General features: G+C 38.8%; 1 protein-coding gene across 1 annotated transcript; it reads left to right on the top strand.

Annotated features, from left to right (window-relative positions):
- The first annotated feature begins 12147 nt into the window (after positions 1 to 12147).
- Positions 12148 to 13828, top strand: LOC148030110 (uncharacterized). The gene is made up of 2 exons (XM_087687202.1): positions 12148 to 12424; positions 13095 to 13828. Exon 2 carries the CDS (start codon positions 13119 to 13121, stop codon positions 13518 to 13520), a length of 402 nt encoding a protein of 133 aa, XP_087543328.1. The 5' UTR covers positions 12148 to 12424; positions 13095 to 13118; the 3' UTR covers positions 13521 to 13828.
- The last annotated feature ends 1362 nt before the right edge of the window (positions 13829 to 15190 follow it).

Below are 15190 nucleotides of genomic sequence, written 5' to 3'. Positions count from 1 at the left end.
CTCTCTCTCTCTCTCTCTCTCTCTCTCTCTCTCTCTCTCTCTCTCTCTCTCTCTCTCTCTCTCTCTCTCTCTCTCTCTTATATATGTATATGTGTGTGTATATATCTTTCACCCAATCAAATTTCTTCCAACAACTAGCCTTAAGCTCCTCACCTATCATTTGCCTGGATTGCCATCTAAGCTTCACAACGGAAGAACATAGGTGGACAAAGCCATCTTTATATCAATAGGTTTAGAATTAAAGAAGTTACTCTTCTCATATTTGCTATGCATTCTCTACTTCTTGCTCAAACTTTGTCTCCATTATGCCGTGTAAGGTTTACATGGTATCAGAGCCCATGGGGTTGTAAGGAGTGAAGAGTACACAAGAGAGAAGGGCTTTAATAGTGAAGAGGATAAACGTTGTCTAGCACATTAGGTATGGCCACTGCAATACTAGAAATTCAAACACTAAGGATTCCTCCACCAACCTTTAGCAAAGGCAAGTTACGTCATGCAAACTAAACTTTGTGGAAGTTTAAAATTACAACTATACTTGATTCTTATAAGCTTCTAGAGATGGTGATGGGTACTGATAGAACCACAATCCACCCCTGATCCATCAAATTTGAGTGTTATGATTCCTTCAAATGTAGATCTTCTATGGGCTTGGAAATAGAGGAACACAGGTGCATTATGTGCCTTAGTCACAAGCTATTTTGACAATGTTTTGATCTTGGTTCAACATACAACCAAGGCCTCGACGGCTTGGAACATATTGAGGAGTCAATATGAAACACGAAATTAAACAAGGTTTTAGAATCTAGAGAATCAACTAGCAACAAAGAAGTTTATTGAAGGAGAAAGAGCTCAAGCGTTTATGAGTCGGGTCAAGAACTTATATGACTAGATGGCTAGCATTAGGATACAAAAACTAGTGAGGAGCTAGGTTAGAGGTGTCTTCAGATTTTCCACCAAAGTTTTATGGAATGTTAACTACCCTAAACACTCGAGTGAGACCCCAAGCTTTGATATTTGAGGAATTTTGTGTACTACTAATGAAAAAGAAATTGCATATTAAAGCCCAATAATATAGTAGTAGTGGAGATATTGCATTCTCTAACAATGTATAAGGCAAAGGTGGTTCCTCTACCAATAATGACAAACACAAGAAAGGTGGTAAGAAAAAGTTTCAAGGAGAGAGTGCTTCTACTACAAGAAGAAAGGACATGCAATTCTAGAATATCTTGTTAAGAAGATAGATGAAAAGAATGGCACTTTCAAAACTAAAGGAAATGAGACAACCAATATGGATGAAGCATAGTTGGATTTATTCATGGTGGTCATTGAGGAAGTGTTTTCTCCAACATAAGAAGTATCTACCACTGACTCATGGGTATTTGATAGTGGCACCTTCTATGCAGCCTCTCCAAGAATACATCAGTAAGATAGTTGGGAACTATGCAAAATGTCATGTTGAGGGCACATGTACTCTTTCCTTTGTTGCTACAAATGATGAGCTCAAAAAGCTTTCAAATGTATTTTATATTCTAGAGATTAAGATAAAGTTGTTATTAGTTGCTTCCATAATCGATCTTGGCCATGAGACAAGGCTCACAAGATAGGTGCAAAAATTCTTGACAATGTTGGCAAAGAGTTTGGCAAAGGATAAAGAAACAATAGCCTGTATAAGCTAAGTACTCTTACATCCACTATTGGTGTAGGCACAAGTAATTTTTTAAATGAAAAATTTCATCATATTGGATTTGTAATATTAAAGGAGATGTATAAGCAAGGTATGGTTATTCACCTGTCTACTTTCTAAAATGAAGAAACCATGTGAAGCTTGTATGATGGGCAAGCAACAAAGAAAGGCATTTCCACAAGAAAGAAAGAACGTAGCAAAGGATCCTTTAGAGTTGATTTATATTGACTTTTGCAATAAAATGCCTACACAAGCCTTGGGGGGATCTTTGTATTTTATGTTAATTGTCAATGACTATAGTAGGAAGATGTGGGTGTACTTTCTTTGTGATAAGGCTCAAGCTTTTGATAAGTTTAAAGAATTGCAAAAAAAATTTGAGAATGAAACAAGGCAAAGTGTGAAGAAATTTAGAACAAATGGTGGTAGTGAATTCAACTCAAAGGAATCTTAAGACTTTTGTAAGAGCAAAGGGATTAAGCATCAATTGATGATGCCTCATATACCTCAATAAAATGGCATTGTTGAATGCCAAAATCACACCTTATGGAAATGGCAAGGTGCATGCTGAAGGGCAAGGGATTGCCTAACCACTTTTGAGTGAAAGTTGTTAATATTATAGTCGACATTCTCACTCAGAGTTATACAAAGGCTCTTAAGAGGAAAACTCCTCACGAGGCCTATACAAGTAAGAAACCATTCACATTTTAAAACTTTTGGATGTGAATGCTATGTACATGTTATATGGTCAGCCAAGTTGACCAAACTACCTTCTCATGCTATAAACAAAACACCCCTCCCAAGCCATAATCAATCTATCTTTCACCCAATTATAGTTCTTTCGGCTAGCTAGCCTTAAGCATCACCTATCATCTACTTGGATCACCATCTAAGCTTTAGAGTGGAAGTGCATGGGTGGATGGAGCCATCTTTGTATAAATTGGTTTGGAATCAAAGAAGTTACTATTCTTCTCATATTTGCTCTACATTCTCTACACCTTGCTCAAATTTTGTCTATTGTGCTGTGTAATTTTTACATGGGTTTTTGTTTATTTCATATTTACTTATTTTTATTTGAGCTAAAGATGTTACTTTATTTGAACTTGTTTATTGATTTTGGAAAGATTATAACTCTTGCTTGGGTATGTCTGCTTTATGGTTGTACTTGTAAATTACTAATAAGATTCAATAGGACATGTGGCAGTTGGATCCACAAGTTCAATAAAAAGAGGATATGTAATCATTGGATCTATGGGATCAATGGAGTCGGCTGGTAGTTGAACACAACCCAAGGCTCAATGGGGATGCCAAAGTGATTAGGATAAACCCAAAAGGGCATGGCTCGTAGTCCAGAGAACTAAGCAATGAAAAAGGCCAAGCGCATTGTTGTTGCATCATTTTAGGCGAAGGAGCTAGAGGGATTTTGAGCTACTAAGTTCCTTAGTGACTACTAATGTCACCTCCTCTAGCCTAGCTAGGGGTGAGTAAGTCATATAATTGAAGCTTAGATTGAACTTAAGTTGGCAGAGATTTTTTCCAATCAAAAAATAAAGGTAAAGATTAAAAAATATGAACATCATAGAACTAGTTGACTCTTGAAGACCATGTATCCAAAACTTGAAGTTGATAGGTGCAAAGTATTGAAAAGGTGACCATCTTTGGATCTCATGTCATTTGGCTGAAGATTAATGCTTTAAAAGGAGACATTGCCCTCTATTATAGAGCTAAAGTTCTCTTGAGGCCTTTTAGTAAAGGTTGATGGAGGGATATATGGAATAACAAATCTCTATCTTATTCATCTCAATAAGTAGTAATGGACAAATTTAATCTTTAAATTTTGGGCTAAACTAGTTGCCACAAGAATCGTAGAACTTGGCTTGCAGTCTACATATATGATCAAAGTTTTGTGCTTGGGATTCTATAGATACTTCATTAAAATTCGGGCCAATAAAATTCAAATGAGTAGATTTCTTACATAGGAGAGGTGACTTTAGAAGTTTTTAAGATAGGATCTTGGATGCAAATGAGGCCTAGAAGGCTAAGGATGCCTTTGCTACAATGAGAACCTAGGAGAAAATTCAATGAGAGTTTGGAAAGCAACTTGATTACATAAGTTTCATGTATGGATATGGTGCATAGCTTTGAATCAATTATCTTTAAAAAACAAGATAACAAGATGATTCCTCAAAATCTCAAAAATATTGGAATTTTTTATCATGAGGAGGGTTTGGACTCACATAAATATTGTCTGTTCGGATACAAAACAAGGGTACATGGTAGCATATCATAGGATCGTCTTAATATCTTGGAAGAGATTCAATGTTGCTTAGAAAAAGGCAATAATCTATCTAAGCCTTTAGGTTTTTTAAGAATGTTAGCAAGTTGTTCAAGAAACTCACATGACCCTATCCTTAGTCAATAGCCTTCTAAGTCCTATAGGTCATTTAAGGATGTTAGCAAGATGTTTAAAAAACTTGTATGACACTATGCTTAGGCCACTAGTCTTTCTAAGTCATTTAGATAATTTATGGATATTAACAAGTTATGAACTTTTGTGACCCTTTGCTTAGTTTGAGGTATAATCTATTGTGAATTATGTATATATTTACAAATTAATATATACAATGGGGAGCTCTCATATATCCACTAAGTGGAGATATTGAAGGAGGGAAGTAAGAGAATAATCTTGCTATGTGCAATAGGTGTTGCTACATGCAACAAAGGATGTGTTTGTGAACTTTTCCTTTTTGGCATGTCATTTCAAATGCAATTTTTGTTATCGAAAATTGGGTAAAAGAAGCTATTTTGTCCTTCTTGTGGAGAATAACATAAGCTATTTTGTCCTTCTTGTGGAGAATTTCTGGCAATGGCCATTTTTGCAAGTAAGGGCTCTTATAGTCTACTTTATTATGTGCTATATAGCACATGTTGATGTTGTAAAGATATTCCTCTATATATGCAACTTTTGCATCAAATGTATTCAAAGTCCATGGCTTGCAAAACAATTATGTGTTTTGTGCTTATATGATGTGTCATGTATTGATTGTAAAAGGGATTTGGAATTTGTATAGGCAATTGAAGTATGTCTCCTTTTTTGTTCTAGAACCTACAATTGCAATAGAAATAAATGTTGTTGAGGATGTTGTAGGTTCTAATTCTACCTAGTCAATACTAGAGCACCACCACCTACTCCTAATTGCTTCATTAGGATAGCAAAATATAGTCTCATTCCTTGATTACACTATTTTTTAAATTCACCATGATCCCATACATTCACTTATATAAGAGAGCTAAAGAGCTTGGATGCACTTACACATCTATATCAAGGAAGAAAAGAAACCAAGCCCATGTTGCTTACCTATATAAGCAATTAGAGAGCAAATGTATGGATGAAGGTGACTCTATGGATGATTTTTTGAGAAAGATCAAAGATCTTAAGGAACAATTAATTGTTCTAAATGAGATTTTACAATAGTTCACTTACATTTTTCTTGATAAGTCTTCTGGATTCTTATCACAATTTTGTGTTAACTCTTCATTTAATGATTTGGAAGGAAATCGCATAGCTTTTCCATTTGATGAGTTGGTTTTGTTTTGTTGCACAAAAAAAAAGCTCAGCAAAACATATCATTTGCATGTGTTGTAGATCAAGCTTTTGTGGCCAATAAAAAAAGTAAAGGAAAAGTTTCATTTTCTACTAGTAAGTAGGAATCTACAAATACTATTTAGACAAGGAGTAATATTTAGACAAGGAAAAGTCTCTCATCAAGATGGCAAAACATATTATCAAAAGTCAAGCTTTGCCACATGGTTTTTGGCTTGAAGCTGTTATGTGCTTAGGTTACATACTAAATTGGTGTCCCGACAAAGCATTGCAAAGTGTCATTCCATATGAGTCTTTGCTAGGCAAGAGCCATCTATTGCTCACTTGTGTGTTTTTGGTTGCCTGGGCTATGCATTAATACCTATGTGATATGACAAAAATTGGATGACAAGGCTATGTAATGTATCTTTGTTGGTTATAGTTCAAAAAGCAAAGGTTACAAGTTATATCATCCACAAACTAAGTTCATTTTGGTAAGTCATGATGTTGTCATTGTGGAAGATGCTATTCAGCCTCTACTTTCTTATACTAATGAGAAAAATGTATGCTCATACTATATTTATGGAATTTGTTGCCTATTTTTAATGTTGAACAATCATAGGTAGCACTAAATAAGGTAAATTTTCAACCTATGCAGGTTTCCAATGAGTCCATAGATCACTCTTTTCAGTGTAGATGTGAATGATGCACTTGTTGATGAGAGTAGGATTTAGTAGCCCAAGAGTGTGCCCAACATTAAATGACAAGAAATTTTATGCATCTTTGTTTGATTGTACTTGTAATGGCTCTCATAGTACATCGATTTGTTATGCATTGGTTATTATCTAATATATTGACAAGAATGCGCCTATTTCCTTTGAAAAGGCACAAAATTCAGAAAATTGAATAGTTTCTATGCAATATGAGTATGATGCTAGTGTTAAAAATGGCACTTCTCCTAGTAAAATGGCTATTGATACTAAGTGAGTTTACAAGTTGAAACGTAAGCTAGATGATAATATTGATCACTATAAGGCTAGACTTGTGACAAAAGCATTATGCTCAATAGAAGGATATTGGCTTTAATGGGACCTTTGCTCCCACTTGGTATATGATAACAATTTGTAGCATTCGTTCATTATTAGCTGGTAATGGTTGGAATGCACATTAGTTGGACATTCAAACAACATTTTTTAACAATGATTTGCATAAAGAGGTATATGTCTTTTGGCCTTATGGTTTTTATTTGGAAGGGGTAAGAAAACAAAGTGTGCAAATTGAAGAAGGCATTGTATGGCCTAAGGCAAGCACCTCAAGCTTGGTATGAGAAAATACGTGTATAGTTGCCTACATGTGGCTCTTTCTAGACTTGCACACTAGGTGTTCCCTGCCTTTTTTATCAAACCCCTTATGATGTTGCATATAAATCTCATCATGCAAATTCCCATGTAGAAAAGGCATCTTAACATCCATATGATAAATGTCCCCATATCTAGCTGAGCAATCAATGCTAGTACCAAGCATAGAGTCGTCATTTCAACCACTGTAAGAGAAAAGACTTCATCAAAGTCAATACCATGTTCCTACTTGAAACCCTTACCTATCAGTCTAGCCTTATAAGCGGGCTTGGGGCACCCAAGGATACGTTTCAACTTGTATACCCACTTGCAATGCAAAGAAACCAAATCCCACTTATGGTTAGTCTGTAAAGAGTCAAACTCTAATTGCAGAGCCCTATCCCGTGAGTGATTATCATGTATATGCATGGCCTCATCATAAGAGAGGCTCACTTGCATCTGTCACCATAACATAATCCATGGAGGGCATAAAGCACTTTAGATTGACGTCTAGCTCAAGTGTCTCAAAACAAGCTAATCCTGCATAACAGGAAAATCCTGGGGCCATGGGAGCATCCACTTGCTACAAGCTGTCTAGCTAGCTGTACGGGAGCTAGAGGCTTCTCCTGAAAGATCACCCTCCATACCTCAACTACTTGCTCAAGCTGTTTGTGTATCTTTTCCTCATGGGAAACTACATCATGGTTGTGGATAACCCGATGAGCCTACAGATCCCATACGGAATAGCCCATCTCACTTGGATCCCCATAACCGAGAAAGATGCATTTCACGGACTTAGGATCCACTTATTGCACTTGTCCTTGGGAACATGGTAGAATGCCTCACAACCAAAGATGCACAAATGAGCATATGATGGAGGTTTCCTAGTCCATACCTCCTTTGCAACCTGGCAATCAATAGTAGTGGAAGGGGACATATTAATCAAGTGTACAATAGTCGTAACTACCTCAATCCGAAAGCGATGTGGTAAGCCTGCCTAGCTCAGCATACTACAGACTCTTTCTTGACTAATCATGTTCATGTGTTTGGCAAAACCATTCTAGGGAAGGGTGTAGGGGGTGGTCAACTGACGTTTAATACCCCACTCATTGCAAAATTGCTCAAAAGCTTTCGAGACATACTCACCCCCATTATCTATCCATAGGCATTTTAGCCTATACCCAAACTGGTTCTCGATAAGAGCAAGCAAACACTAAAAGGTAGATAGGATATCCAATTTTTACTTAATAGGGTAAGCCCAAACCTTATGTGAGTAATCATCAATGAAGGTGACAAATTTCTTCGCACCACCTAGCGATTAACAAGGCATGGGACCATATTCATCTGAATGAACAAGAGCCAAAGGCTTACCCATGTGCTTCATACCAGACTTCTTATGCATACTACATGTCTATCTGCCATATAAACAATGATCACAAAAGATATTGCAAACTGGTAAGCATTTTTATTTCTTTTAAAGACATGTATCCAAGGTGACAATGCCAAAGAGATACATGTGGAACTGTAGCCACAACCAAAACATGGTCAACATTTCCATATACAAGTAAGGGATAGAGGGAACTAGTCTTACCAGCATGTGCAATAACAAAATTTCCACGAGCAATCTTCCATGAGGAATCACCATAAGAGAAAATAACTTGCATCATCCAAGGTGCCAATAGAGATTAGGCTCTTTGTGAGAGCCAGTACATGATGTACATCATGAAGAGTAAACATGCTACCTAAACCAAAGTGTAGATGGACATCACCAATACTAACTATCTCCAATGCTAGGTCTTACCCAAATGGACAGATTTAATCATGTTGCTGTAGGAGTGAAACCACTCTTTATGAGGGATCACATTAAAGGAAGTCCTTAAATCTATCAACCAACATTGAGTATATCCTAACAAAGCATGAGTTGGTTATGAAGCATCCAAGAAAGAGGCTGTCAATATGAGAACATCAAACACATAAGGCTGCACCACTTTAATCTCCTCAATCTTGATGCTAGACTTGCTAGGCACAATACTGTAATTATCATTCTTGTCATGCAATTTACTCTTTCCCTTTTCCTTACGCTTGCCTTCGCACATTTTATGGCACTGTGGCTGAATATAACCTACTTTTCCACAATAATGACAAGTAAGATCAAACTTACAACCATGGGATTTACTATGAGATTGTCCATATGTCCTAGACTAAGACCTTCGAGAGTCTCTACCATAACCATTTTCATCCTATCTGTCTCTCACAGTCAATGCATGTGATGTACGAGTAGCATCTACATTCTTTCTATTCATCTCTTCTATCAAGAGGATACTCTCAACATCCTAAAATTTTAGCCCATCCTTAGCACATAAGGCCATATGAAAATTGTCCCATGACTCAAGTAGAGAACTAAGTAGAATAAAGGATGTAAAGGATCCTTGAACTCAATTCCTATGAAGCTAAATGGTTGAAGAGAGTGATAAAATTATTGTGGACTTCCATAGCTCATCTAATTCATCCTAATACTTGGCATTAATGTTTTTGGGTTTGGTGTCCTCATTTTTGAGTGGTCTAACCTGCAACTTCTGCACTAAAACCTGCCATATCCAGGTCTTCCAATAGCAATAGTTGGTCCCATCTAGTTTCTCAATATTGAAAATAGCACTGTTGTGAGAACCACCAACCATAATGAGACCAAGAAAGTTCACAAAAGGGCAAAATAGGATGCTATAATATCCTACAAAACAACCCCAAAACCGCTGCCAAATCAAGCTAGAAACAATAGGTACTGACAAAATAATGAGCTATCCACAAATTATAGTTAAGAAGTTGTCAAGACAAGGGAACTACTCTCATACAAAGTGATGAGAATTGCAATTACAACATGATGTAAACAAAGTACAATAATGAGAAATCAAAGCCAAGTATGAGCTATCACTAATAAAATGCAAACTACAACTACCAGGAAAGAACAACAACTAGCAGTGAGTGAATATGCAACCACTATCAAGAACTATCAAATGTTAATATGTCAGACTAAGATACATCCCATAGGCATAACCATCATGCATATAGTAGGTCTCACAAATGACGGAAGAGACCTACCAAACACACAATTGATTGAGTAATGACAATAGAAGCTCAATACATAGCCATGTAAGACAAATACATCATTAACAACAGTGTGACAAAGATAGGTGCCATCCCAAAATAAATATCAAATTAGTCCACTAGGCAAGAGCTTTGTCTATATAGTATCCAGAGATCATAAGCATGAGGTAAGTATCCCACTATCTCAATGAAACGAGTTCAAGCTCAACTACATAAACCTAAATGCTCTATATAACATCCAAATATCATGAAAGTAGCTCCCCACTAGAATAAAAGTAGAATGCCAACCGAGCAACAAGCTCAATACATCAAGTGAATATTATCCAGACATCCAAGATATGTGTAGCATAAGTTGGAAGCATCAAACCTAGTAAAGATCTTCAAGCCCCTCAATGTAGCATCCAATATAATACAATGAAATGAATGATTGCCAATGTCGAAGCATTCGAGCTCCAATATTAGCTTAAGAGCATGTCATAAACATGTCTACGGGCATACATGACAAGCAAAGTGTTGAGTACCTTCAAAGCATAATGAACATAATCTTTGCCACACAATTGCTTGCTATCTACTATGAACGACAATGATATGACAATAAAAAATGAGCTAATGAGAGCTCAATCCAAGCTCAAAAGGCTTGCATTGCATAGCCAAGTAGGTAACATTGATGTCATACATCAGTTCATCCAATAGCGTGCCCGTAGAACATCAGAGAGCAATAGGCATAAGCTGTCACAGACAAGTGCTTGTTGGATACTTATTACAATAGCAAAATGATAGTCAAAATTGAGCGAATGCAAGCTCAATCGAAGCCCAAAAGCATCCCCAAGCATCAAGCTAACATCAAGGCATTAATGTCAAGCCTCGGGAGCATCACATAAGTAAAGACAAGCTCAATACTTATTGTCCACAGTTAGTGTACAACAAACTGCTATAAATACACTGTCAATGGCTGAAATTGGAAAGCTCAAATCCAATGCCAAGAGCCAATAACCAATGCGGGGGTGCCAATGATGATTCCCCAAGAGCAACCAAGTGTTAGATGCCACACAGGAGGCAGGAGAGGTGCACAAGCTGCCAAGGATAAGTGCTACCCAAACAAGCACAAACACACCAACTGATGATGGAGGAGCTACTGCCTATGCTACCCACAAGAGGGCCCAAAGCAATGCTCAATGTGTCCAAGGAAAGGCTGGGAGCAAGCCTCAATAAGCCTTTTTTCAAATCACCGAGAGGGAAAAGAGCACCAACTCATACCTCTCCAAGATTAGCTATGGCTATCCTTGAAACCTTGACATATAGATATTCAAAACTAAGATGAAGCAATGCCGAGGCCAAGTTCCTCAATGACAATGCAATGGGTCTAATCTATACTATTAGTTAAGGAGAGGTGGGGGGCGGGTGCCACGTGGCAGCCCCCCACCTCCCCCACAAAAAAAAAAGAGAATGCGGGGGTGGGTGCCACACATCCAACAGAGCCTAGGCGCAGAGCGCCTAGTACCAATTGAAGGGAGTGAGCCCGAAGTAGAAACACACAAGCGGAAGCAAAAGCTATGGTGGAAGGAGCAAGAGTAAGAGAGAGAGACATGCAAGGTGTGGGAACTCCAATAGTCACAATGTGTGATTGGCCTTCCCTTGTTCAAATGTCATTGAAAGAATAAAGAATGAATTGATAGTAATGGGTGCTCGCTACCTGCAATGTATAGGTGTGTGGATACTATTAGTGTAACTAATACACGGGTGGCTAGGCATAGGCACCTTTACCCCCACACTTGACCTTGTATATATGCCCATTTACTCTAGGGAATACTTAGTCTTTGTAAATCATTTACTTTGATACCTCTCAATATACTTTGTGCTGTATGCTCTTAAGCTTCTTCCTCTCTAAGCTATGTGTGTGCATTTGTGCAACACTAAATCCAATAATGGGCCAGATTTCTAGCCCTTTGGATTCGTTAGGTCTTCCTCCACATTGTTTGGTTGCCTTTGAACCGCCTACAACCAATCCCCTTGTGTTCTCTTTTGGAGTTTGACCAATAATATCAGGTAAATTCACAAATCTAATCATAAGATCTTCGATTGTAGGCAAGTGACTTGCAACTCTGGTATCTTTGCAAATCCAGGTAAACTTGATTTTAGTGGAGGGCGAAAAGTTTTTTTAAACAATGCGAGAGTTTATATATTGAGGTCAAAGTAGTTACAAGCCATTCTCAAATAAGGTTGAGTTTGATATTCTTGGAGGTTAATGACCTAATAAAAATTGTACCGTTTGGAGGGGAAACCATAAAAAGGAAAGGCATGTAACCACAGCAGCAGATAGGCGAATCATATGTTTAATAAAATTGAGAAAATAATGTATTGATATATTTCTATGCTATCAATTTGGGGAATTATAATCTGCACCTGTGTTTATCATGGGGGCAAAACCACGATGTTTATCCCTTCTTCTTCCTCTCGCTCTCTCTCTCTCTCTCTCTCTCTCGTGCGCGCACACGCACCTACCTATAAAGAAATGCTCATTCTCCACCTTCCCTTTTGCCGTTCTCTTGTTGTTTTCTCTAGGTCACGCTGAAACGTTTCACACAGAGAGACACAGACCAGACACACACAGAACTCCCTCCCCCCTCCTCCCTCTCTCTCTGTATTCCGTGCCTGCGCGCCTCTCCTTCTCCCTCCCCCGGGTCTCTCCCTCCCTGCGCTCTCCTCCGACGTCTCCGCCAGGTAACTCCCCTCTTTTGCCCTTCCGTTTCGTGAATTTTAGATTTTTTCCGTCACGCTTTAGACTTTACTCTTAGAACGTTTCGCTTTCTTCTGAAAGTGTTTACTTCGTCTAAAAATGTTCGCTTTCATCTGAAATGGCCTTTTCCTTCAGACAATGAACAAATTCTTTCATGGTGTCTGCCATGTTAGCCAGTTTCTACGTAACTGGTTGAACTGGCTGCATGCCAACGGGCCCTAACTTCCTACGAGAAGTTTTTGCACAGTTAGTGCCGCTTGTTTTCTGTTAAGTAGAACGAGCCTGTTAGTGTCTCTAGCGGCCATTCTGTGCGAAATGTTGGTCATACTAACTTGAGAATGTATTGGTCTAGTCTAATCTGCGCGTTTCTTTCGGTGATGTCGAACATGAGATTGCAATTGCAAAATAGCAGGGCCAACTGCCATCGGTTGGCCTGGTTTGAAGGCAGGTCAGCAACGGACGAAGCTTACAATTTTGTTGTTGGTGCGGAATGGAGTCCAAAACTTTAGGATTAGGCCTTATGTTATCTCAGTTGCATTGCTTGACTTCATGTTCAGGGTGTGTATTTGGAAGCTCAGGTTAAGAGTGACGAGGTTACACGCAAGCTTAGGAGATGAGTTCTGTCTCTGAAATGGTTGCGGTTAAACTGTGCAGGTTCAGTTATTTGCAAGCAATAACATGGACTTTCACTGCGGGCACGACTCAAACGTGGTGCAATTGTCGGATATTTTGCGGGAGAGGGAAAGATCCGCACACAGGTGCGGCTTCAACTGCCTAGTCGAGCACGTCTGGGCCAATCTCTACGTCTGCAAGTCGACAGGCAACAGCCACGTCTGCGACAAGAACTGCGACCAGAGGATTGTCTACGACAATCACAGCAGCATATGCAGGGCGAGCCGCCGGATGTTTCCTCTCAATAGCAGCACCGCGCAGGCAGCAATCCATGGCGTGAGAAGGAAGCATGACCTCGAGGGAGGCCACGGCCAGACGAAGAGGAGCCGGAGTCTGCACAGCCCTTTCGAGCAGCAGATGAGCCTTCCGGCATGCCTGCATTCGTCAGAGAACATGGACACTGCGTAAGGAAATAGGCAAAGGGAAGCCATCTCTTTTCGTTTTAGATAGATTGTGCCTCTACATACAATATATGCCTGCAAATGTTCTCCATGGACCTTAAGTGTGCACTCAAGTGGACGCTCTGAGCTCATCATGAAGCGTTCCATGACAGAAAATTGTCAAAGGAATTGTAACCTTTCGGGCCTCAGGCTTCAATGCAAGTTTCTAACCCTAAAAAGTTCTTCCAAGCTTGTGCACGTTGTCCTTTTGCAAGTTCAGATTTTTACTAATGGCTCCCTTTCTTACGAAGTATTGTACGGGAGTAGAGACGCCCCCCCCCCCCCCCCGGGCCCCCTCTCTCTCACTTTCAGATTGTCGATTCTTATCACTTGATCGTTGGAGTTCCATACAGGCATGCGTCCAAAAGTTAAGGAACGTTCTGCCACGATTTGTGATACGGGTGAAACATTTTAGAAATCGTGTCTTATGTGCTTTTTGTTAGCTATGCCCTTAGGGGCCATGGCAATGCTTAGAAAGTTAGAACAAGGGTCCAAGTTGTGGGGGCCAATTTATGTATCAAAATTACTTGTGTTGAACTAACTATTTGTAGCCACGTGTTTGATGCAAGCAAATTTGCTTTTTTTGAGTGTTTTTCTATATATTTAAAAGCTCAATGAACCTCTGCAACTCCTATGCTCTAAAATCTACCACATTGTCCTCTTGCCACTTCAAATCAAGACATCATGCTATGGAGAACTTGTATCCTTTTTTGTCTTCATTTTGTCAAACATGGAACTAATATTTTAATTGACACCACAAAGAAAGCTTAATTGTGTTAGCTTTATTTTTCCTCGTAGTATCATAGAAAAATTCCCAAGGTAGTAGAGGCTCTCCCTCAACAAGAGGTGAAGTAGAAATGGCTAGATACTTTGCCAAGAAAGAGATCATGTTGAGGTTGTTAAAGTGTTGGGAACTATTATTAAACATCTAATGAAACCTGATCGATCAAGGTGACTTTCGTGGATAATTTTCAAGGCCAAGATTGTGGGTTAGAGTACTTGCTATAAGAGTATCATAATGTAATGGTGTGTGAGGTTGCAATATACTAGCTACCAACACCAACAAAGGGACCATGTGGTAAAAATAAGTCTCTCTCCCATTTACGTTTTTTGTAGCGCTAAGGAAATGCATATCAAACATGTGTGCTATGCATATGGAAATGCTAGTTGCATTGCTTACACATTGGCCCATTGAAGCCCTCTGTAGGATCTAGCAAATAGCATAGTCATTTTGAGTGTTACCACAAAGAGGCTAGTAGCGTGAAGAGCATGCTCACTCAAGATGATGCAAATATATTATTGCGGTAAATAAATATTTTGGGTTGGGGCCAAAGAGTGTAAGATCATCTTCATTGACCATGTGAGCTAAAGGGAATAGTTAGGTTAGGCAATGTCTAGAGGGTCACCATAAAGTTGCAATCCTAAAGATGCAATTGTGAACTTCTCTAAGGGGGGGCCAATAATTGAGGACATGAAAGGCATGCCATTAATGCCCATCAACATCAAAGTGTAGATTTAAGTGCTTCAAGTTCAAATTGGCAAGGTTGAAATTGAGAAGGATTGAAGTGGTTTGGTGGAAAGTCTATAGGTTATCAGAGTTATGTACTAATGTTATAAAGTAAACTTACCAAGCCTATA

This window comes from Lygodium microphyllum, chromosome 10 (assembly GCF_053477565.2).
Source record: "Lygodium microphyllum isolate KBCC chromosome 10, Lygodium_microphyllum_v1.1.10, whole genome shotgun sequence".
In the NCBI taxonomy this organism is placed as follows: Eukaryota; Viridiplantae; Streptophyta; class Polypodiopsida; order Schizaeales; family Lygodiaceae; genus Lygodium; species Lygodium microphyllum.
Note: the sequence above shows the minus strand (reverse complement) of the source record. Positions and strands in the feature narration are given on the sequence as shown.